This window comes from Equus quagga, chromosome 11, assembly GCF_021613505.1.
Source record: "Equus quagga isolate Etosha38 chromosome 11, UCLA_HA_Equagga_1.0, whole genome shotgun sequence".
NCBI classification, from domain to species: domain Eukaryota; kingdom Metazoa; phylum Chordata; class Mammalia; order Perissodactyla; family Equidae; genus Equus; species Equus quagga.
The window spans coordinates 7,926,660-7,953,515 of NC_060277.1; the positions used below are offsets into that span (position 1 = coordinate 7,926,660).

The 26,856-nt window shown below is 37.1% G+C and overlaps 1 protein-coding gene across 5 annotated transcripts in view; it reads right to left on the reverse strand.

Annotated features, from left to right (window-relative positions):
- Window positions 1-26,856, reverse strand: part of LAMA2 (laminin subunit alpha 2) — a 531,319-nt gene that overhangs the window by 186,599 nt on the left and 317,864 nt on the right. For all 5 annotated transcript variants that reach the window (XM_046676887.1, XM_046676886.1, XM_046676884.1 and 2 more), the window contains 5 exons: window positions 26,682-26,809; window positions 18,415-18,501; window positions 11,025-11,236; window positions 6,509-6,615; window positions 1,133-1,313 (listed from right to left, as the gene is read on the reverse strand). In XM_046676887.1, coding sequence (XP_046532843.1) covers window positions 1,133-1,313; window positions 6,509-6,615; window positions 11,025-11,236; window positions 18,415-18,501; window positions 26,682-26,809 — 715 coding nt within the window. The remainder of the gene's footprint in view (window positions 1-1,132; window positions 1,314-6,508; window positions 6,616-11,024; window positions 11,237-18,414; window positions 18,502-26,681; window positions 26,810-26,856) is intronic.

Here is a 26,856-nt window from a genome sequence, read left to right on the forward strand (position 1 = left end):
TTCACATTAAGTGAAAACGTTAGTGAGAGTTGGATTTAAAGAATAGAGTATATTTTAAAATGCAGCTTTATGATTTTCTAGTAAATACAGATATTGGCTTAGAGATCACATACAGATTCCCAGAGGATCTACAACTGCAACGTTCAGAATAAGTTACAATGGCTTAATTTATGATAAAAACTGTATATCAAAAGTGGTTGAGAATATCTGAAAAGTATTGATTTCTAAAATAATTCCAGACATTATTTCTGCCACTTCTCACATGAATTTGCTACAAGAGTCAATAACAATGTCTTAAAATCTTACCATGCATTTATCATGGTGCTGAGATTATAGGTGTATCATCAATGTTGAATCGGTGAGTTTAGTAAGCAAAGGAAAGATTCAACCTGATTGTTGGAATAGGATCAATTCCAAATTAGTGACAGATAAGTCAAGGCTAATGTTCACTATTTACTTTCATCTATAGTGTGCTAATTCCTATTTTCTTGAATCATGATTTGTGGAAACGCTGTGGTTGGGCATACGAAGACACTGCCTGTGGGAATCGTGGTTCGACTCCCCTGCCTGCACCATCTGGTGAACTAACTATCTAGAGCCAATGTGTTTCTTTCCCAGAACATCACAATTTTCAAGGCACCTGAAAGTAGGGGAAAGCATACTTTTTCTACCAGAAAAAGATATTAACTTTCCTGATCCTTGTACCAATTTTGCAAGAGGAAAATGAAAAGTTGAACTGTAGTAGCTTGGGAATAAAGTTTAAAGTAAGATAACATTGGCACCAGAAAAATTGAACATTTGACTTTCAAGCTGCAGTGGCCTTTGAGTGACAGGCAGAGTGGAGTCACAGACAGGGAGGGAGACAGCAGAATGGGATCTGCTGATGGATTTTTATTGAGTACTTGCAAGCACAGGCATTTATAGGGCAGTGCTTCAAACTGCAATCTGTTTCATTTGTTAATTTATTTCAAATAAATATACATTACTTATTAGGTTAAATATTTTGTCTCATATATTTGTTGTCAAGGTGCATTTTGTTTAATCTCTGGGAACCCTGAAGAACAAACTGTTACAGATGCCCAAACACCAAAACCAGAGAATGAATGTATAGGGTTTAGTGTTATTTACAGACCTGTGCATCCTCCTTCCTGGAAGTTGAAATAGCCATGGGCACAGCGATCACATTTCTTTCCTGTTACTCCAGGCTGGCACCAACATTGACCATTCTCTTCACAGTCGAACGATTTAGACCCAAAGGAATTGCAGTTGCAGGGGACACACCCCCTTCCTGATCGTACCCCGAAGGTTTTGGGCTATCATTAAAGAGGAAGGAGAAAAATTAAACTCAAATGAATGAATTCATTATGAAATAAGAGGCACAATACCAAAAGATCAGGTGGGAAACGAGGGGCCTGTGGGTTATCAAGATTCTTCACTGATGTGATGACAATTTGCTGTCATTTAATCTAAAGGACGTTTTCTACAATATCCAAAGAGAAAAGTTCAATTGCTTTGAAATTTCATCAAGATTAGTGGCAGAATTAGGGCACTACTGTGCAGTCTGCTATATTTTCATCGGCCTTTCCCTATACTTTCCAAGATTCTAACAGCAGTGTGGAAATAAGCTATAAGTGACATTTCTCTTTTAATTGAAAATTTTTCTTGCTTCATTCCCAATAATCTGAATTGATTATTTTCAGATCTTATTAAATCCTTCCACTTGGTAAAAATGCTTTCAATATTATTGACCTACAGCCTCATGTTAAAACAAATCTTATTTCCTCTATTTGATCTAATTTTTGTCATATACCCATAAATACTTCTAATCGTCACTACAAGCCTCATATTATAACTTACAGTTTATGCCTACACTAACAAAATAATTGGTTTGACAAACATCTAGTTTTTTGGGTTTCATCCTAAGAATGGAAATGGATTTGTGAGAACATGTGTGAAAGGACCAGTTTAGGTAAATGAAGGGAAATTTTTACTCTCTGATGCATATTGCTCTCATATGCATATTGCTTATCTATTTATAACAAATAACCTTCTCTGGTCAAGCATTGCTAGCTTTGGCTGACTTTCTTGAAATACGTATTATCAGACCTAGAGTGATTATGTTAAAAATGCTGATGGATAAAAAATCACTCCTACTAGACACATGAAAAGCACGTACCCTACTTAAAGTACATCAGGGGTGTCTTTTAAAATAGAAGTATGTCACATTATTATGATATTTTAATCTGGAAAATTAGTCCCAGTAATTACTTCTCTGTAAAAATAATTCCTATTTTGGAAAATTAGACTTAATAATTACTTCTTGGTAAAAATAAATCTTGCTACTTGGTGTGAGCCACCCAAAGAGAAATGAATAAGTCTCATTAGATATTTGCGCCATTATTGTTAATGAGTATTAAAAATAATTTCCAGAAAACAAAATCATACTGAAAATTAGTCTTTTGAAATGACTGTAGCTAAGAATAGTTTTGTTTTTTAAATGTAAAATGGATTGAGTTTGATAATCATTTTAATCTTTACATTTACTGCTGACTTTATTTCTAGTTCTAATTTAGATTCACTATATAATTAAAGACGAAAGTGTGTATCAGTTCAAACAAATGACCTAAATGCATGATTTTGAAATTAGATTCAACTACACAAGAAAAACTAAAGCATATAATATTTTTCTTCATATAAAGCAATTTAATGTAAAATTCTAGATACCTGACCTACAGAAATAATCAGAAATTGGGAAAAGGGTTAAAGTGGGAGCATGCTTATTACAATATTATTTATCATAGTGAGTAACTGCAGAGACACTTAAATGTTCAATGTTAGAGAAAAAGTTGAATAAATAAAATTATGATACATTCATGCTATGAAATGATATGCAATCATTAAAACGCTGTTTTGAAGCAGTTTTAATGATATGAATATGCTTAGGATATAGCACTAAGTAAACTTCCAAAATGCAGAATATGAAATTATATATACACTATGATTCTAATTACATATCCATAAGGCACACATACCACTCAGACACACACAAATAGAAACATATATACATAGAAAAAAGACTAGAGCATATTATACCAGAACAGTATTTTTAAAAATATCTGAGTCATAGAAGTAGAATGTACATTACATCCATCTTTAGTTCCTAAATTTCCCTTTGCTTAGCATATATATATATATGTATCTTTAATGAATAAATCAATAAAATATTAGATAAAATTCTGAATAATTAGTTTTTTAAAAAACTCTAAAGTTGATTATGTAAAGAAATACACAAAAAGAAACGTCTCTACCGTACTTTTCAAATATTTAAATAATGTAGTTTTAAAGTCTAAGTTATACCAAAATAAATACTACCAAATTTCAGTGATAAAATCTTAATAAACTTGGCGTCAAAAATTTATTTCAGAGCCTAGGGAAGACCCCTGTAGTAAGCCCATTTGAGGAGCACACATCCCTGGTCAGCCACGGAGAGGAATGAGGGAAAAGAAACATGAGAGACAGAGACTGTAGTCTCAGCGGGAGGTGTGAGGAGCTCCCATAAATTATTCTCATTTGGGGTAATAGTAACAACTAGCACTCACATATTGTGTTTGCTGTGTGCCAAGCACTGTTTGAAGCCCTTTACAAATACGAATTCATTTAATCCTCAAGACTCCTGGGAGATAGTTAGTATCCTCACTTTTTTACAGAGTGGTGAAACTGAGGCACAGAAAGATCTAGTACTCTGCCTAAGATCACTGGCTAGCCAATTGTGGGGTCAGGATTCCAAACCCACCAGCCTGGCTTCAGAGTCTATGCTCTTCTCTGTCACATATATTGCCTAGCGGCAAAAACGATCTCAGGACAAAACACCAGTCCATACAGCAGTGCTGCAGGATATGTAGGAAAAGAGAACGAATGAGTTGAGTTTCTGCTACATTTATATTTTGGAGATATTTTTATCAGTTACTGTCCCTTTCTTTTACTTTAAATGTGTGCATTTATTTCTCAAAACATAATCTCTTTAAAGATTTCTTCATTTAGTAACAATGGTAGTAACGACAGTAGTAATACCTAACATTGACTAAGAACTCTCCGGATGCGTGTCTCATGCACTGTTCTCACAACTACCTGGAAACAGCCGTGGAGCTTCCTGGCCAGATCTCCCTGCATGAGAACCTGCAGTGGGAGTGTTGCTGATGGACCAGCTCCAACTTCCACTCTTCTGGATTCACTGGAGGAGCTCACACCAGGTCATGCTTCTTCCAGTCAATGACTGATTACAATAAAGTACTAGAAACTCTACCCCAAGCAGGATTCCTCTCATGGGCAAATTTTGCTTGGTTACTTCCCATCGGCCTCGTCAAGAATTTTGGATTTTGGCAGAATGCACCAAATGAGGCTTTTCTACCCAATCTTTCCTTCCCTCTCTCCTTTCACACAGTCAGACCTGCATTGCAGCAGAAGTTCCCCTTCATACTATTCTCTCTCCCCCTTCGTCTTTCATTGCTGTTTCCCCCAGTAAATCTCTTGGCATTTGCTCCTTGGAGGATCCAAGCCAACAGAAACCCTGTGAAGTGGGTCCTACTGCAGATGAAGAAGCTGAATTATAGAGAGATTTAAGGGGCTCTTCTATAGTTAGGTAGGGGTGAGGCTGGGAACTGACCTGAGGCAGTCTGATAACAGAACTCGTTTCTTAAAATGTCAATAAAGAGCCCAGAAATAAAACCATGAATTTCTTCTTCTTCTTCTTTACTTTTTACTTTACTTTCATCTTCTTCCATCCCCTACCCTCAACTCTCCCACAGGCTCTGATTCTGCACTGGCAAATCTTGTCTCTTGTTACCCTGCAACTTGGCCATGGACCTATTCTTCCCTCCTTCCTCCCTCCCTCCCTTCCTCCTTCTCTCCTGGCCTCCCTCCCAGCATTTGTTTAGTCCTGCCTTGTGAGAAGGGGGCCAAGTTTTTGTAGCAGAAATACGCTTCTTTTCTTTGTGTATGTTGTACATGGATAGTGTGTGAAAATATGTTTCTTGTGTGTGTTCTATACACGAGCAAAATTATGATGTGGAAATGTAACAAAGTCAATAATTATGATGACATGTCAGATCAGTGAGCTGAATTTTCTTGGGTAAGTCACTTTCTTTGCTAGATTTCTCTCCATTTGTTCACTCATAGAAGTGACTTTGCTCCTAGTGATGCCTGAGGTTCCTTCTGCTTCGAAGATTGTAGGTGCCTACAAATACATTTTTCTTTGTTTTCTACATATCCAGAGTTCATTGAAACTTTTGTGATCTACGAACTTGAATATACTTTGAAAAACACACGGATAGCTCTTTTTAAAAGGCAAGGTTTCATCAGGAATTGTCTAGTTTTCGCATTTGCAGTTTGCACACTTAGCAACTGTTATTGGTAAAATGCCATTGGGGGAGGTCAGCCGCAGCACAGGAACACAGCACACCCAGGCACAGCCATGCAGCACCTCTGGGATTACCGGAGCCGCAGGCCGATAGGCTCCCCGAGGGCACCCGCTGGAGCTGCTGAGCCCCCACCTCTGGGGAGATGCCAGCACCCGCTGCGCTCTCTGTGACTGCTCCTGCTGCCGGTGCACCTGCCTGCCGAGGGTGCAGCGCTGCCCTATGAAGCCTGATTTACAGACACATCTTCCTTTAACATCACACTGTGGAGTCACAGAGCCAACGGGATTGCAGTCACATAACACACAGAATCGCTTCTCTGGGTCCCACCACATATTGGGCTTTACAAGCCAACAGAGAGATAAAACAAAAACACAAAAAAAGAGCATACGGTATTATTCAAGGGATAGAAGCAGGTGATATTTTCAAACTTCCTACAGAAAGGCCAGTTTGACATCTGAGAAATGCTTCTTCTGCTTAACAGTCTTTATCATCAAAATTACGTGTTTGTGTGAAAGAGATAGCATGAATCCACTCGTTCATGGAGGAAAGTCAAGGTGCTCGCCATACTGAAGGCAGGCAATCTGTCCAGGAACGGAGAGCAACGGATTTTGATTTTTGTTTCATTTTAGCAAAATGATGTATCTAAAAATCCCTTGATTAGCTTCTCTACTGAAACTTTGTGCTAAGTAGAGAGCTCACTGGAACTAACTTTTAAATGATGGAACTAAAACAAAGTCTTTGCTAAAAGCAAAGGGTGTGACCCATTTCATTCTGCCAAAAACATAAAAACAAAGAGAAGAGTATTTTACTCTTCATAGACTGAGATAAAATTTGTATGCTGTTTCAGAAACATTTGAATTGCAGTAAATATCACACAATTTCACTACCAAGGAACTAGAAGTCGAAGGTCAAATGCCAGTGTAGGAAAATGTGGTTCTATTTTGAAAAAACATTTCAAGGATCACAGTAATTTTACATGTAGAATCAGATCATCTTGATTTCTTCTTTCAATATCCTAAGGCGTATGTCGTTGAAAGCGAATACACATTTTCAAGGAGGAAGTAATGCATCGGCCAGCTCCCACTCCCTACCTTGCATTCATCACACCGCCGCCCCTGCACATTGGGTTTGCACTCGCACTGGCCTGTCCTACTGTGGCAAATCTCCGAGAAGGAGCCGTTGACATTACAGCGACAAGCTGCAAAAAGAAGAGAGATCTGTAGTTGAGAAAAACTTTCTAATAGTCTTAATAGGCTTGTTAAATAAAAATATCCCCCAGATGATAACACTGGCAACTGAGCGTTAGAATGTTTTCTGATTTGCTAGGTGTTCTGTTAAACATTATATCCTGTGATCCTTACAACTCTACTAGCTGTAGAGATGATTCATGTAAAGCATAGCACAGTGCCTGGCACATCATACATTGTTACAATATTAATGTCATCATTATTATTCCAGTTTTGAGAATGAGTACATTGAGATGCAAAGAAGCCATAATTCATACAAGGCCACATGATATAGGTGAGATAGCCGAGTCTAGAACCTCAGGCCCCTGACTCCAGGAAAATGTTCTCTCCGCCACTCCTCCAGCTGTTTCACTTCTTCACAGATACACTGTGGTAACATTTAAAATATCATGATCTCACTATAAGTAATGCATACTGTCTATAGAGCTAAAATAATTTTGAGAAATTACCAAAATTAATAGCACCCTTGGCATATTAATGCCACTATTAATCAAGCAACATTAATTAATTTTTTCAATTTAATGATTATTTATTATGTGCCAGTTTTTGTGTTTAGCTCAAAAAAGGAGCTTGAGAGGCGAAATACAAATATACGTATTTATATATTGTTGTCTATACACACATACATATGTGTGCATGTATATATATATACATACATATTTAAGATTAGAAGAGTATATAAGGCAGAGATCTAAGCAGACACTTTTTCAAAGAGAGCATCAAAATGCCCAACAGGTACATGAAAAGATGCTCAATATCACTAATCATCAGAGAAATGTAAATCAAAACCCCAAGGAGATATCATCTCACACCCATTAGAATGACCATCATAAAAAGACAAGAAACAACAAATGCTGTGGAGAAATGGACGAATGGATGTGGAGGAAAGGGAACCTATGCACACTGTTGGTGGGAAAGTAAATTGGTCCAACCACTATGAAAAACAATACGGAGATTCCTCAAAAAAATAAAAATACATCCACCATACAATCCAGCAATTCCACTACTGGGTATATACCCAAAGGAAATGAAAACAGTATTTTGAAGAGATATATGCACTTCCACATTTATTCACAATAGTCAATATATGAACACAATCTAAATGTCCATCAGTGGATGAATGGATAAAAAAGATGTGGTGTATATACACAATGGAGTATTATTCACCCATGAGACAGGAGGACATCCTGCCATTTAAGCACATTAGGCTCAGACAGAGAAGAACAAGCACTGTATGATATCACTTGTATGTGGAATCTAAAAAAGTCAAACTCATAAAAAATAGGAAGTAAAATGATGGTTACCAGGGGGTGGGCAGGGGGGAGGATAAGATTGATACTGTTTGAGGGTACAAATTTGCAAAGTAGTAAGTAAGCCCTAGACATCTAATGCACAGTATAATGAATATGGACAACAACATTGTGCTATAATTATGTAATAGGATAAACATCTCTACAACAGCAATCATATTACAATATAAGAATGTATCGAAGGAACTCAAACACCTTAAATTTACATAATGTTATATATAAAATGCATTCAATAAGAAAAGAAAACTGTAAAAGATAAAAACATTGTTTCTTAGTATGTTACTAATATAGCATTAAAATTTTAAAAAATCACTTTGGTTTTACAACTTATATACTATCTCCAAAGATAGAAAATATATTTGGTTTAAGTAATCTTTTGTCATTTCTGTGTTATGAAGTTGACTGACGCTATTCTGAAACATATAATACATCAGTCTAAAAATTAAGTGGCCTTTTCACAAAGAGAACAGTAATTAATGGCTCACTCTGTACTCTACAAGTGTATTTTTAATGATACATATAATTGTATTGTTACCAGAAGAAAAATGTGAGTGGGAGATGGCATGGGAATTTAGACTGTTCAGAGATGCTTTTGGTAGATTCTGTACAATAATTTCTCATGTCTCTGGATATTTCATTTGACCACAACTTACAAATGCATTATAAGTACCTACTCTGTCAGGCTATGCTATTTTCTGTTCACCTAGCTCGAGGTTCTACTTAGTTTCACTGCTTTTCTAAAAATTGCTTGATTTTTCTTCCAGCAGTTTGGCCTTCAGTGTCTGCTAACTTGATACTAGTTGAGGGGCCATTAAGAAGCTGCCAGTCATTTTCCTCAGGGGATAGCCTAAGGATAATCTATAGCTGAGGTGTGAGAAAAGCCTGAAGAAAATATTTTCCTTAAATATCCATTTCATTTGGACACTAGAATTGTAGTACATACTTATAATATCTTTATATGAGTTTCTTATGTATATTATATGTCAATTTTTAAAATATCAAATAATTTAGAAGCCCTTTTTTTTCTTAGAGTGGGGAATACAAAAGATTAAATTTACCATAAATTAATGTCATCTTAAAAATATCATAAGCAAATAGAATTTTTACTTGGCATTCTCCAATGAAATGTAAGACACAAACAATATACATAAAATTTAAAAAGCAAAATATACTTCTTTGTAGTGGTGTACTTTTCATGAACAAATCTAGAGGCAACTAAAATAGTTTATTATGAGTTTTCTTTTCTTGAGGATTTACTAGCTATGCATAGAAGAGCTATTGTATCTATGAAAACTTATAAAAATAGATAGTAAAGGAGTTGCTTATATTTTTATATGCTGAAGAGCATTAAAAACTATAATCATGTCGATACCTCTTGGCAAGTGGTATAAAAATGGGTGATGGCTCAAAAATGGTTTTATATCATATTCTTCTACGTGTTCTTAAGACTTCATGCCATAGATCCTCAATTTACCACAATAAAATAAGTAGAACAATCTCCTCAACTTTATGGAAGGGGTTATTGGAAGATAGAAAAAGAGGTCATCAAAAAGATTAACACAGCCCTCAAATTAGTGGAGCACGGACACTCATGACTACTAGGAGCCGAGCACCACTGTCAAGGAGCTGCCTCATGGGAGCACCCCAGGTCCTAGGCACCTCACTGGATACTCTCTCTGTGCTAGATCCTTCATCCCCACAGACAATTATGACCCTTTAGCTAGATGAGGAAACTGGGTCTCAAAGAGGTCAAATGTTTTGCCCAGGGTCACATAGCTAGAAAGTGTAGAACCTAGATGACGTGTTTGAACGGGAGAATTTCTTAAGTTCCTTACGATTTTATACAGATGCTATAACTCCACAGTATTTAAAGGCACTTCTGAGCCTGCTAGAAATTTTGCTTTAAAAAAATTTATAGATTGACAGGTGGTATTAACAGATGCCAATTGTTCCAGAAGGTGATTTGTTTTTGATTCAATAAACTGTCACTTTTAAATGACAAAAAGCTGGAACTCATTTTCCAAATCTATGAAGAGAAAGACACACTTCTTATTGAAATGGGGCACTCTACCAGCTCTTTGGTGTTTACAGCAGAGACAATAACAGACTCTACATTTCCAGCGATTTCTACAATTTTTCAGGTCCTGGTACTCAACTGAACGATTAGAAGAGTCCCTTCTTGCATAATGAAGTCGGCAGACATGAGCTGTTGGGCTAATATCATAACCTGCTCAGCCTGAAGATTGTGACAGCAGGTGAAGTGGATGAGGCAGCCTAGAGTGCTCAGTGATCTCATGGGCTCGGCTTCCGTGTGACTCTCCACAACAGGATTCCCCTCACATATTATGTACTACTAATATTGTACTACTAATATAGAGCATTTGCAAATTCTATGCCACATTGGATAACAAGCCTAAGGAGGTGAAGATGAGGAGAGGAAGGTACTGTCTAATATGGAGAAGCTGTACAGCAGCTAATTTTGTGGAAGGAAAACACAGAAAAAGCATTCTATGAATAGTCCCAAGATGAAGGTTAATCACTCAGCAATTACAAATGCCAGTGTGTAAAAATATTAACAAAATTTTACACCTATTATGAAAGGCAAGAACGTAAAGTTCACACGTGAATGCATTACAGATTAACACCTACTGACAGGTACTAATAAAATAATATGGGCAGATAAATTTATTTCAAGAAAATGATTGGCATTAAGATAAACCATAAGGATAAATAGGGCCTACCTAATTTCCAAATTCTTCTTTCCTGTAACGGACATAAGTTTATTTTAAAATCTTCATTCCACATGTAAACAAAAATATGTGTATCATTGGAAAAACGGACACCTCAACAATGCAGCAATTTTCAAAGGATTTCCTTTATCAGTACAATGAAATATTTTAGAACATGCAGACTCTGTGCGTAGGCTGTGCATCTATCACACACGTATTACATATAACTTCCCACTCTCCAATCCCCACTCAAGAACTCATCAGCCACTTGGAGGTGCAATGTATCAATTCTGTCAGGGGCATCAAGAGTTCAGGACTTACGCTGACAATTCTTTGCACCAACTGCGTCTCCAAAATATCCATCAGCACAGAGCTCACAGTACCGGCCTGTTGTACCTGGCTTACATATCAGACAGGAGCCAGACAAGCTGTCACAGCTGCCAGGGATGGAGAAGTCAAGGTTGTCATTGCATTGGCATGGCTGACATGATCCTCCAGGTACAGAAGGTTGTCCAAAATAGCCTTCTGCACACCTAAGGTGAAAAATTTCATCAATGAGTATGGGGGAAGAACTCAATGAAACCCAGTGGGGGCAATGTTTACATATTTTTCATCGTATCCTCTCCCAGGATGGTACGTTTTGTTTTTAAGTGCTCCTTTTCTCAAATGCAAGGTGATTAAAAAAATGTTTTTCTATAACTAAAGTGTAGATACAAGATGAAATCCTGCCAGCCCCACTAGTAATTAGATTTCAGCCAGAAAAGCAGAAAATCTTGTCACTGGCACTGAAGATGAGACCAAGGCATAATTAAGAAGTCTGCTGCTGGCACACTAGAGGAATCTAGGTCCATGTTGGAAAGCCTTTGTAGTACAACACATCATATGTAGCTAGTCCAATTGGTTGTTTTCTGTACAAATATGTAAGGTTCATATTTTTTGTTGCTGTCGCAGCAAGAGCTTGTTATGAAAAAACAGGCTCAACAAGGAAATTCAGCTGTGAGAACTCAGAATTTATTAAATGGAAAACTGTGACTCAAAAGATTCTCATTATTATTTAGGTGGGGGCTGTGGGTGTCTCTGCATTAATGATGGGTTTGCATGTATTTGCATATCCAGACAGAGGCAGATTTTCACTGAAGAGTCTTTACTGAGAAGCAGGTATGCCTGCATGCTATGTCATAAGGTGATGCTTAATTGTGCCCATAACTCATAGTAGCAAACTCTAGGTCTTTTTTGTTTTTTAAAGGACTAAATATTATCTCACATGTTATTGAAAAAAAAAACACCAAGAGTTCGTTTATTTATGAGGCATGGCAGAGAAGATTTTTACAATTATAGTATCAAATTTCCGTTTATCTATATGTTATGTTTTAAAATGCTACTTAATGTTATGGATGCGCAGATATGCCTTCATAGAAAGCACCTATTTGCATTCTGTTCTATCTTCTCTTTCAGTCGCATTTGCTTATGCTTCATTTTAAGCCACACTTGCTAAAGGAGAAACGAAACAGTCCACCTGAAGTCTTACAGTCAGCCAGCTCTGTTACCTGGGCCATCTTAGCAAAACAGAGTCTTTGGCAGCAAGGGTCAAAACTGAAGGGGAACAAAAACAGAGTGGGAGGATATCATCTCAACAGAACATTACTGTCATGCTCACCTACTCACAGATGTGTAAGTCATTGCGTAGAGAATCTCTACCATTTGAAATAGAAATGGTGTAAATCCAGTACATCACATCAGGATACTTTAATGATTTCATGATTATGGGGCAAAGTCATTAATTTGGTAAGATACATTGATTATTCTAAGTTTCTAGAACATTTAAAGGTGCCATAATAATCTTGTAGAATTAACCTTTTATCATAGTTTTTAAAGTGAGATTACTACTTTTAATTATATTCACAAAATATTTCAGAATTTGTAAAAGTCATTGTATAAATATTTCTTGGAAGAATGCTGCCACCCACAAATATAATTGTTTATTAATTCTCTGTGGTAAATTATGCACTAACCCTTTAGTGCATAAAATTAGCCTCCAGTCCCTTTAGGAGAGGCATTCAATAAAGGTAAGATCTTTTTGAATTTTAACCCAGTTCTTCTTGCCTTACTTGATATTCAGAGGTTATGAGCACATCCACATATATTCACATCTCATTTTGTTTACCATTAAGATGGTGACTTTACTCCACTAGAATAATGATATACAATGATCATTATCACAGCCAACGAAAGCCCATTATTTGCAGCTCACTTTCCTCAAAATGACTTACTGCCCTCAGGAGAGATGGGATTACATAACGAGATCTGGGAATTTTTCTTAACATAGATACCAATTAATAAGCCCCAAATTCTCCTACAATAAAAAGAAAATCTTCAGTCCGAGAGAAAAATAACTACAATTAAATAGAATGACTGAAGAAGAGTCTGTCTTTTACTTTTTGTTGTAGGACACGTAAGGAAACATTGGATACGTGATAAACAATTCATATGCCACTTTATTGAAAGTGTGCATTCCGGTTTTATCACTAGTGTATATGTGCGTGTGTGTTTTTATACACAGAGCAGTATTCTAAGAGACTTATAAAAAGTTGCAATAGAAATTGAAAAGTAATTCTAGGGTCAATGAATACAACACTGTTAATCATATAACTATTATCAATAATAGTGTTTTATAGTCTGAGAAATCTAATTAAAATCAATCTAATCCTCTAATTACAATCAGTGTAAACCACAGTCCTTTAGACTTTTCCACCTTCTCAGATTTTCACTCCACCAAAATGAACTGTAACCTGAAATCACAAGTCCTCTCATTTTCATATGCAAGGCAGAATGAAGACAATTTTTAACAGAGTTTATTGGATTCCTTGCTGGAGATAGACATCTTGATATAATAAGGGACATTTCATTTCCACATTTGTTAACCGTTTTCAAATCAAATTGCAATATTTTAGAAAGAGGCCCTTTAAACATAGATGAGACTCTAGATAACACAGGGAGTTAAGTAACATGATTGTTTCTATTGATAACTTAGGAACAACTTCAGAGGAAGAGAGAGAAAGAAAATGGCAGAAGTGGAAGTGGAAAGAAACAGCAATGAGAAGAAGGCAACATTGGTGAGACCTTTATCTCACTCTGCTCCATCATGTTTTCAATAACTTTTGGCTAAAATCTGTGGCCTGCATTCCCATTATCTATAGCCTGAAAACAATGCTTTAATCTCTGTAAGTGAATTAGAAAAACTCTTGCTTTTTTCCCCTCCTGCTCTTCCTTAAACATCTACTGAGCCCTTTTACATGACACTACTGTAAATAAAGCACAGTCTGTACAGTACAGTCCACAGAGAAGAAAGATACACTGAAAAATGTGTCTATGAACTCCCAGAGATATGCAAATGCTGTTATGGAAGCAGAGATAAGGGTGGCCGACCCAGATCAGCATGAATCAAGGACGCTTTCAGGATGATAGAGCTGAATTTTAAGAATGGAGCAGGGTTAGTCTCAGGTAGAAAAGTGGAAGGGCTGCTGTCTTCCAGTCAGAGGGAACAGCATTGGCAAAGGCACAGAGGAGAGTGGCTACAGTATAAGTCAGTGTGGCTATGCAATAACGCTATATTCTTACAACCTCCCATTTGACCCAATCAGCTAAAGACTGAGGGAGTTTCCCTGCTTATATGGTGCCTTTCTGCAAATTAGAAAAAAGGGCCCTCTCTGGGCATATGCAGAAAAATCAAGAGATAGTGGAAATGGCTGGGCACCCAGACACAGTACAGTAGGCACATTGGCAAGAAGTGGCACGCTGGATTCAGCCCTCAAACTCCCCCTTGGCTGAGTACTTTTGTGCAGTGTACAAACGGCACAACCAAATATGAGCAGCCTTTTGAAACCTCACTTGGAGTCACAATTTTGCTAATGGTACTAGCAAGTAAGTAAACCTATCTTTCTTCTCTTGTTTCTGTAGCCCCATGGTCTGCATCCAGGACTCAAGGGCTCAAGAAGACTCAGACATGAGCAGAAATTCTCGCCAGCATAGTGATCAGATGGCAACTAGACTTGATGCAGTGTCAGACATTTCTGAAGCAGAGAATATCTAAATAGGGCTTTGGAATTAAAATCTAAAAAGGAAAAAGGAACTTCTCTGACCGAAAAATGAATCAAGTGGATAAAATTGTAGGTGAGTTTTCCAAATATTAAGCAATTAGACTGAAGTATCTTCTTCATTTTCAGTGACAATTGTGAAATTAGTCTTAACTTTGACGCCTCTCTCCTCATTTAGGGAGGAGTTGTTAAAAATTGGCCAGCTGGGGAGGAGACAAGATTTCAGGGGTCATGCATAACATTAAGTTTCATGTGGTCTTATGGATCCCGCTGGGTGAAGGTGCCACAGTCTTTTCAAAGGTCTTTCTCCATGAAGTGTGATATGTTGCTGAGGCTGCAAACATTTTGAAAGTAGCTTAGTGCCCAGAAGGGCAGGTGCATCGGTATTTAGCTCACTTTTCCCCCCATGTTCTGTTTAATTTCTCTTGATGCTCCAACACCCATCTCTTTTTGCCCTTCAAGACACGGTCTTCTTATTTTTCTATTTTTTTCTGCTCTTGTCCGGATGATAAAAGCCTAGAATCTTGGCAACGTGCCCTGATGAATACCTCATTCCCTCCCCCCCACCTCTCTTTTCTTTTGTTTCAAACATCCCCCAGTCAGAGAAAAGCAGTGACATTTCAAAGTACAGGTGCTTTAGCCCCAAGCAAAAGTTTCCAAAAAACTGTAACTAGTGTTCTACATGTGCCAGAATATCCATCAACATTTTCTCATATCTTGTTTTGCCATTCTCTCATTCATGATTTGTCTTCATTTCTTCAATTCAAGCAGGAAGGTCTTCTTGTGTTACATGACTGAGAGAAAGGACCTTAATGGGAAGAAAGCAGAAACAGGAAACTTCTGGACTTTAGGCTGTAAAGGTCACCATTTCCATGAATGTCACACCTCCTCCTACAACTCATCCCCAAGCAGAAAATGAGATGGAGTTGGAAAGGCAAATGGAAGAGAAGTGATGAGAGTAGAGATGTTGTTGGGTTCCAGTGTGGAATGACAGCAGCAAAATGAGACCCGTGTCCCCATGAGTGGTATGAAAGCAGTGGAGAGAGATACTAGACCTGAAAGGAAAGGTGATCAGGGGAACAAGAAAAAGGAAGAGCAGAAACACACTCGGGTGAATTACAAAGACTGGTTGGCCCTGCCGTACGTCAATTGCCCAAAACACATACACAGTCTCACACACACACACACACATTCACTCACTCATTCGAGCATTGAAGCCTCTTGCTATTACATAAGCTTGTTAAAACTTTGGTTCAAGCCTGGAAGCTGGGGAGGAGAGAAAAAAACTTAAATAGAGATATGATTGACATACAATATTGCACACGTTTAAGGTATACTTGACTGAGATTGTTTCCAAGCTCCCACAGCTGCTACGTATGGAGAATTTGGTCTCAAAATAGAAATTAAATTCAGCTAAAGAATATAAAGTTAGGATTCCTGTCCACCTGAGCTGTAGTCTGAGATGAATTCCTGCTATATAATAAAAGCAAGGGATTTATGGTGACACAAGATTAGAAAGTGCTGAGTAAACAAATTGGACAGATTTCTCCCCTCCAGGACATGTCAGAACTTCTAACTTGCTAATAGATACTTCCCAAACTTATGTGATGACAGAACTCTATTCCAAGGACACCTACAGTTTGGGAAACATCGCTTTAGTTTTCCAGGGCTGAATTGATGTACACAATGTGCATACACTGATTACACCCATCACTTGCAGAATGGTTTTGATTCTAAGATTTTCAGTGCAACCGGTATCTCCTTCTTATACTGACCCTTGTTCTCGCCTGCTTCCGTCTCAGCTGCACATCTCAAAAAATATTTCTCTTAATATTTCCGACCCATTTGACTTTTCGGCTCATCTAAATACAGAGAAATGATTACCCCTAAATATTCCTGGAAAACCCTAATCCAAATTCTGGTTGGAAAAAAATATAATATCCCATTTTCTATGTAATAATAGCTTAAGTTTATTTTTGACTGAAAAGACTTGAATTGGAGATAAGATATGCCATTTGTTAAGCTGCATATGCATGTTTCCATCTTTTTAATCAGATTCATAAAGATTTTAGACAGGAAATCATGCTTTCTGTCAGGTATTTCTTTCCTGGTGATTTTTATTATTCAGACTAGAATTCTCTCCCAATACATTCAACCATTTTCACTCCATAAAGATGTGAGCCGCTTGAGGGCAAGGAGGGTATAATGCATCTGTTTATATGCTACCTCTAGCCCCATGCCTAGCTCACGGTAGTTGATAAGCAGATGTTTGTTAAATAAAACGTAGGATTTTAAATTATAGATGGTTCAAAAACTCTTGTCTAACATATATAAAAAATACAGAGCATTTAGCAAAGCAATATAAATACATCAGGGACCATGCTCACCTAAATAAGTGGATTTAATGGCCTTGTATGACAGAGCAGCTGTCATTTTCCAGTTGCTACAAAAAAGGTTGCCTGTAGTGAGCCAGGGGGTTAGGCTTTAGATTTGATGTAAATCTGCCTTGGCAATGACGTGCTCTGCTAGTACGGTAAGTAATATAGAGGTGCCCGCCTTTTTTTTTTTTTTAACACAATCAAAGATTCTAGTTTCTCAATTGCAAATAAATCCTTTTTTCAGTTCTGTTCTTCCATTACTAATTTACAGATGCCGCCATCCTCACAAATAGTACTTGTTGCTGCTGGGAACTGTCATTGGCATTTTGCCCACAGACTGCTAGTTGCTGGCTAAATTCTCTCTGGGTGACTGGCTTCTGCTTCATTAACATTGTGCACCTTCGTTGAAACAGGGGGGATGGCTGCCAAGAGCACAGGAAAGGATAGGCAAAAACAGCCCTCTGTGGTGTTAGCCTTGGTGACGACGGGTGAAAACAGGTCACTTCTTCTGTCCTCCTTCCCCCTTGTGATGGGGACTGTTTTCAGTGCTAAAATCAGGCAGACATTGTTGTGTCTGCCAATGATGTCAAGGGAGAACTCTGTACCATTTTCATACTGAGACTGAAATGCACAAGAACTGTTTCTTCAAAAAGGTTTCAGAAGGAAAAATAAGGATAAAAATTTCATAAAATAGTATCTACGGTTCTGCAAAGCTACCTAGTAAAATCAACAGGAATTAAAATGCTGGCTTAGAAGGAATTAGAAGAGGATATAAACCATGACAATAAATTACATTTTGTTTCTATTTTCAAATATATTTAAGGTAAATTATGAACCACTTGCTCAACTATGAACTACACATTTAAGCCACATTTTAAGGACAAAAAGCTAATTATGAAAAGTAAATGGTGCCAACGTAGACAGTAAGATAAATCTTAAAGTGCATGACTTTCCACTTGAGCAATACTTTCTAGAAAGATTGTAGGCTAATGCTTAACCTTTAAGATTAAAACATTAATCAAACATTCTCTGAGTGAATGGAAATTTATAGAGCAATTTCTAGAGAATAAATAAACTATAAAAATATTATGTATTTGTTTGACAAGTGTGGTGAGAAACTTCATTTCACCTCACCAAGTGCGGTGGCTTTTCTGGGGCAATGCGAAGGATGATAATGCCTGTGGTTTTATAACTCCCAAGGTAGAAATCATTTTGAAAGACACTGTAGTATGTGCTTACCTCTCACAGCGTGGTCCTGTGTACCCAACAGGGCATTTATCACAGATCAATCCAAGACTTCGGTCTAAATGGCATGTCGGGCTAAAGCTACGTTGACGTTGTCAGGGAACAACAGATACAGGGAAGAAACACATACACAAAGTCATTAGCAGCATATTTTCATTTCCCTTCCTCCAGTACTGCTGTGACAAAGGGTCCAGGCTGGTCATTCTCATCTCACAGACAGAGATTAGGGTCTGGCCAATCAAGGATGAAATGACATTGCTATTTCTGCAGACGTGAAGATAGCCCAGCGGAGAGCAATATCCCTGTGATGTGTTATTAACTGACTTTTGACTGTTCTGGGTCCGCGATCGTCAGTCACAAGTGGGACTGGGCAGTCGCTTTTTAGGGATTCTCGAGGCCTGGCAAAGCACAGCCTCTCATGCTTTCTCTCTAGCCAAAGCCTTCTAAATTTCAAGCAGCCTGAAATCTGTTAAGAGATTTTGGAAAACTCAGTATGTGGTAGTGGAAGTGGTGGTGGTAGCAGTGGTGGTGGTGGGGTCCTTACTTCCAGTGTGGCTACCACAGGTGTGTGTGTGTATGTATGTGTGTGCAAGTTGCTGCCCATGTGTACTCATGGGCATGCTGTTCACACAGATGGAATCCTCCGAAAATCTTTCAGGAGAGATCAAGCATACATATCCTGCCTAAATTTATAATAAGACCAAACAAAAACAACCCTGCCATTTCACACTTTCAGGCACGTTCCAAAGTTTACATCTCTCTCCGCACATATTTCCAGTTTGGGTCTGAAGTAAGAGCTGAACGTCAGTCAGGCACCAGTGGAGCATTTCTGCGCTAGCTTTAGCCTTCAACAATGTTCGACTCCGGCCGTACTTCTCTGCCCTGTGAGAGGCACCCCTCACGCGCGAACCTTTACCCTGGGATTGGCACGGCAGCTCTCTGAGGAGCCATCAACCATTCTGAATTCTGTGAGTTCTGCTGCTCCACCATTTTAAAAGGAAATGCCCCCAATTAATCTTTCTCTCATTACGTTTCCCCTAAATAGATTTATTTTCTATTATATATGACAGGACAATTCAGTAGAGGCTTACTTGATGGCTAAATGAATTAAAGAGAGAACAACAAATTACGCACTGCAAGGCCTGATCTCGTTCTGCTCCTGACACTTGCATGACTTTGGAGTTCTTTCCTAACTTTTGTGCAGATCAGATCACGGGTACTATTTTTGAACAATGTTCCGTTGTCTTACTTCATAGCAGTCCTGTAAAGATTTGATAATTCTTTCTCTTTTTTTGATAGTAGCAAGCTATCAGAACCAAGTAGTCCTATCATTTTAAACATTTCAACTCAGTGGAAAGTCTAAATGAATCTGTTGAGGTAAGGGGGGGAAGCCTGGTCTAGCATATCTTGACTTTACAATATTATCCAGATAAAAGGTTCCGTGTTAAGGGGTTCTGGTGGCTGCCGTGAACACACCCATCAAGGCACACCCAGCCTATGCTCTGTGACAGGAGAACCATCTTTTAGAGAGCAGGCTGTGGCTTGCCATCCATGATCCAAAATGAGCTCACCATGGGTGATTTTCTTGGCACAAGTGTGAACGGAAAGAAAGGGAAAGAAATAGGATTTTCTTAAAAAAGAAGAAGACATAAAAGAGAAGACTAGATTTTGACAAATCTCTAGAATGCGTGAATATCTTCTTTTAAAATTGGCGTTCAATAACCATCTCATCATCTACAGAGAAAATGGCTCTAATTAGAAGATCTAGATTTCCCACCCATGTGGGACCACAGTGATTGAAAGAAAACCATACCAATTAACTTTTTAAATCCCCAATCAGTTTACCATAAGTCTTGTCAAAGGTGCTTCACAAGGCTTCTGACACTTTAAAACTATAAAATGTATTTCAAACTCTTAAATATACCCATGCATCAGTTAAAGCTGACAGAAGTAAAATGCACTCAGTGACAGAAATCAACGGTTTTCAGGAAAAAAAATTAAGCAATACCAATATATTAGCTTTAACTAGCTCTTTTCATTTTCACAGTGCTTTTACAAATAACTTTTTTGCATTTTCACAAAATCCTATGAGCTGGTTGGGGTAGGCATCATTTTTCTTGCCCAAGGTCATAGATAATTTCCAGAAGAATTTAGAATGAGATTCAGGACTTCTGATTTCTAATTCGGTGCTCCCTTCTCCCTGTAGTCAACCAGCATTCAACTCACTGGTAAGAATTAAGTGAGTTTAAACTTTTGGTAATATAAATACTTGACATGGTGCATCCAAATAAAACATCTTCATAAAATAGACCTGTATTTGTGCTTCAATAATCTTCAAACAACATACACAGAGAGTTCACTCCCTTACTGCCATAACTGCAGCTATAGCTATAGAGAAGATGGCATTCAACAACAAAAGTAAAATCAAAATGAGAAATAAACATGTACAATAAAAAATGTCTGTAGAATTTAGATTGGCAAGTACAGCAACTTGACACTTATTTTGGCTAAAATATGAAGCTAACTGTTCTGTGACAGAAAGAGGGGAGTGTCAGATCATGTTGACTTCAAGTGATTCCAAGATTATGTCATTTAACCCTAGTTGGCTAGCTCTACACGGGCAAGGAGAGTGCTCTGCTTCTGGATTATGCACTCCGTGCACCACGGAAGACTCAAGAGATCCCAGAACCACAGGCATTTTCCACAAATAGCAGGAGGAAGAGAAGCTATTGTTGGACTACATAGTAAGAATCTGCACATGGAAATAGTCTTTTTTAAAGAGCTGAACATAGATTTTAATATTTATAATGATCCATTTATAAGTATGTATATATGCAAATATATATGAATACGTATGTGAACATATGTATATGAATCTATGTACATGAATATCCACATGCAGATACAGTTATCTTTGCTCCAGAAAGAATTTAATTCTACCTATCAAAATATGTACATTAAGATAAAATAATGGAATAAGGTTAAATAGAAAAAACCTAAAAAATAAGATGAAATCAAGAGTATATTTAGAGTATAAAATGCATACTGTAAAAAATGCTTATATGTACATAATTATATATATGAATATGTTGTAAAGTATGTTCATTTGATAGTAGCAGATCAACATATGGCTTTGAACTTTCTCACAGCCAAAGCAAGAGGGAACTGAATTGCCTCTTGAGATTGCCATGTGATATGAAATAACCACTCCTTTAGTCGCTGCCATAACATTTCCATCTTAACAATTACAGTCAGGGCAGGTCCTTTGTTTGCATATACAATAGGAAAGCAAGACTGCTTTTAACTAATTGTTACCTAGAACGTTGGGTAGGGAAGAGAAACCAAAAAGAGATGAGATGCTGCAAAGTATCAGGGAGGCAACCAGGGGTATGGGTAATGAGAATGTCCACGGAGCAGAGGGCTGAGAAGAAGAAGAGAAAAATGTAGGGGAAACTCATTTATTTCATGATCGTGATTTGGAACACATCAATTTTTAAAGTTTCTCCAGAAGTTTCTTCTTCTTTCAGTTGAATGACCTCTCTTCTACTTATTCTCAGGAGAACCACTAAGCAAACACATATTTCTTTAATTATCTTCAAATACTATGAAATCTGATTTAATGTCCATAATTGGATCTTGTAATTAGAATTGGGCTATTTTCTACATTTCTCTAAACCTGATTTTCTCATTCTGCAAAATGGGATAATATGATCTACAGGGTAAAGACCTTCATGCTAATAAGATGTGAAAGCAGATATTTAGCATAGTGCCACAATAAATTAGAGCTGCAATTTAATAATACTTTAAAAATTTTTGCCAAAGTATGCTGACTTGTTTAATGTTTAAGGGATTGAGTTACTTATTAAGTAATTAAACGTGCAGTTTCTCACTCTGCTGTAGTCCCTGACATTTGAGTTAGCATAACTGTTGCCAAACTCTAGAGTCATTTCTTACAACAGACATTCACAGTTTGTCTAACATTGAGTTCTATTAAATTTTCTTTTTACTTCTCTTCGATGTCTCTATAATTGTTTCTATTTCTATAGTCCCATCGGAAGAAGCACAGAGAGGTCAATCGGAGTATATGGGTTCTAATATTGGTTCTGCCACAAGCAAGTTGTATGATCACGATCAACGCATTTAATTTGGAGTTTAGTTTTCCCTTCTGGTATTTGGAACTAGTAAGATAGATCATAATCACCCATGTGGACATTAAACAACGTGTAGGAAAGTGCTCTAAAATATCTAACACATTCTAAAATTTCTGAGGAATGTTGTTGAATTGAACATTTCCTTTAATTTACCTTTTATCTTAGAATATTTATATTTCTCTATTATGAGTACTAATTTTAACAACAATAATTCAGTGTGGTCCCTTGAGTGAGGCAAAAGTCAGCTCTAGAAGTGTTCCATTCTTTCAAAAATGCAAATTTTAGCATTCCTGATACACAAAAAGAGGAAGTGCTATTCACAATGATATTAGTAGACAGACCTTACTGAGGACCTACCCTTGGTCCAGCCTTGGGCCAATGATCTCTCTAATTTTATTATATAACTGATGGAAATCTACAATGATTTTAATAACATTATCTATTCAAACGCATCCTAAGTGTTCAAGGGTAGACAATCCTGTGTCTATTTCATGTCATATTTAATCTATAAGCTATGTGATGTCAGAAATTCATGAATAAAAAAATTAGAAATGTTTAAGTTTTTATTTGCCTCTCTAGTGATAAATTTCACTACCTAGTTGCAATCTATAGCTAGAATATATACCTCACCAAGATGAGAAGGCTCAGCAAACAGTGGACACTGTAAATAGTCGATGAAGTTGATATATATGTATAATTTAAATATTACATCCTTGTCTTATTCATACATCATAGTAATTATACCAATCTATCTCTATCTCCCTACACATTTGATTTATTTAGCAATATTATCTAAGAAATTTGGAGCCAAAATGCTTGTGATCCCTAAGATTTATGAGCAGGGATTAAGTAGATAAATCACCAAGGGAAAACTCTCAGTAAGCCTTACACTTCCAGATGAAGGTTGCAGCAACCTTTAGCTGATTTTTTTTCCTGAATAACCTGTGAAAATTCAAATCCCATCTTCTGAATTATATGTGAATATTCAATCTATTCCTCAGAGTTTCTAACTCACGTTAGAGCAATAATGACTTTTAAAAATAATTTTAAAAATGAGAGCTTCCCTAAGTCGCTAAATGTCCCATTACTTAGGGATCTTTAAAAAAATTTTTTAGGTTATTAGATTAAAATGGATTTTTCACATCACAATTGCGCAGCTAAACTGTGTTAATTTTCAAAGTTGTGTTAAATATAAGACTTTACAACTTTGGACACAAACTTCTAAGGGTTTTAAACTAAGTGGATTATCACTGTCCTCTCTACCTATGAAGATACTCTATTAAAAGCTGGAATTCGAAATAGGTTATGACTCATTCCTAATTCTACTTCTAAGGATAAAATTAAGTAATAATTTAATAATTATTTAGCATAAATGAAAGCACCTTGAAAACTGAAGGATTTTTAAATACTTGGCATAATTGATATTGTTATTATTGAGTTGCCTTTATTTTAAAGAATCAAGATCTGCATAATTATCTCAAATTGCAATACACATACTTTAGGAAATGCCATCATTGGACACTGGGACCTCAATCCTTTTGGCACTAACAGATGGTGTTTTAACACTTGCTGACATTCTTTTTTCCTTCAGGAACACAATTAGAACTCGTAATTACTGTAGAAGCAGAGTGAACAGAGAAGGGTGGACCACGAAGGGCTGTAATTACCCAGACACAGTTCTCTCCCTCAGGGCTCCTCTGCATTGATAGGAATGTTGGTCAAAGTTGAGGATAAACCCTTAAGATCTACATATGTAACCAATCACATAATTCCAAAAATCTAATAGGCTAGCATTCACATGGCCCTCTGAATGGCCAGTTCTGCTGGATTGACGGCTGTGCCAGTGCCTATGACTTTTGGGCTGAGAAGAGCAATGCAAATGAGTGGCCAGATGCAATCCCTCTGTTTTCCTCAGTGAAAGCTAGTGTCAGACAATGAGTTTTGTGTGTGTTGGATGGTTTTGGAGAATTCCATTCAGCCAGAGGGAATGAGCAGATTCTCCACTGTGTGATCTAATTTCACCAGTACACCAGAGGTTTTTGTCATGTGTCATGACATAAGGTTTGTGTCATGTTATGGCCAACACAGGGCTGACTAACCCTTCATTGGGAAGGAATTTAATTTGTTCTCATGTACCCATTATTTTCCAGGAGATTTCCCTTTTGCCTTCTTCTTCTCTGACACCCTTGATTGCCAAAGGACCTTCAGTTGTATACCCACCCAGGCTCATGCCCTAAACTCTGGAAATGTTCTAATCACTAATATACATTAACCCAATTTCCCACTTAATTGCTTTTAATATTATCACTTAAAATGCAGTGTATTTTTTAAAGAAATCCTCAGTGTAGACTGCAGAGGACTGAAAAACACATGGACTTTATATTAAAAATTCCAACTCTGATACTTTAATATTTTATGACTCTGAGCAAGTTACTTAATAATATCCTTGTATTGGGCTCACCATGTCCAATCATTATTTTTGGTGCTTTGGGTATTTTAATTTGTACAATTGTCACAACAATCCTCTGAGAGGGTCCTATTATCACAACTAATGAGAAACTTGAGGCACAGAGAGTTTAAGTAACTTTCCTAGAGTCCCACAGCTAGAAAGTGTGGAACTCAGCATTTAAATCAAGGAATTCAAGCTCCAGAATTGCCACTATAACGTTACTTTCCCACTCGGAGTCTTTTTTCTTAATCTGTAAAGTGAGGGTAATAATACCCACATTATCAAGTTGTTTTGAAGGTAAAATAATACTAAATATAGTGTTTGACATTACGCCTAGAATACAGCAGTCTGCTTTCATTAAATATTAGTCCTTCCTTTTCTTTTCCCGTGACGAAGGTGGAAAATTCTGAGTGGGGAAGGCTGTTGCAGAGGAAAACAAGGATTTCATGTGGGCTGAAGAGAAGGAAGCATAGCTCCAATGAAGACTTTTAAACATAATGGCAGAATTATTCTCAGTCTTTGGCTTGTGGTATTCTCTCACTCTACCAACAAAAGACCATTTTCATTAGGAATATCTCAGGGAAGACCTCAGAGTATGACCAATTTGATAACACCTTCACACTAAAAGCCTTAACTGACTGATTTCATTTAAAAAATCATTAAAAATTATCGGAGTTTAGAAATAGCTGGAAAGAGAGTAATATAATATGAACTTTATTAAGCGCTCACTAAACTAACTTTTAAGAGAATTCTCAAAAAATCACTTTCATTTAACATTATAGTTATGTACAATTTTTTACTAGTAAAACATGTTGATTTTGGTTCAATAATGGCCCATTAAAATAAAAATCAGTTTTGGTTTCAGCGTTCTGCTTAGGTATTTGCTTAAGAATGGTCTCCCTGGGGGATAGTGACTGACAGCAGCTGGACTAGAGTGTTGCTCTAGAAGGAAAAGGGGAAGGGGAGGAGGCAGACAAAATAGATACTTTTAAGTCTCTCCAAGAGATTATTGTTCTAATTTGAACAAGTTTATGCAGAAGAAGGTGCTAATTATCACCCATATCAAAAGAGTTGTAAAAATTATAACACTTACTATTACAATGGTTTCAGTGAGATACTTGTATACACATAATATGATGTTATATGATAAACCATGTGATAACTAACGGATAGAACTGGTGCTTAAAGGTCAGCTAGATTGATTCTCTTATTTTACCTTTTTGATGGGCTTGTGACTTGCCCAAGAGTCACAAATAAATAGGGTGAGACTGAGACCTAAACGAGCAACATTTATATGAGTGGCCTTTTTATTATGGTATGAAGAGATCCGTGTGTCTGCATGAGCGTGCATGTGGGCACGTGTATATGTTTGTATAACATACGTCTGTTCTTTGGAGCTGGTTTAGAAATTCTATTTGAGTTCTGTCTCTTGGATATTAAATCACCAAAACTAGAGCTAAAATATTAAAAATTCTGTGGAATAAATATCCATAACTTTAAATATTTTATATTTAGAAAAACTCATATTATCTTCCTGAGAAATTCATGCATGTATTTATTATTTATTTATGGATGACAAGAGAAAGGGTACATGCTATATCAAAATATGCACCTGCAGAACTGGATGCCCCACACATCAGAGAGGTAAACGTGTTACTCACTTATTGGATGGGGTATTGAGTGGACAGGCACAGGGCTGACAGTCTTCGGAGGTTCCCTTCGTAGGATCACCATAGAAACCAGGAAGACATCTATCGCAATATGGGCCACCTGTGTGATCCTTACAGTTCTGAGAAAGAAATGCACATCAGAGTTTATCATTTTGGTCTCCAGCAT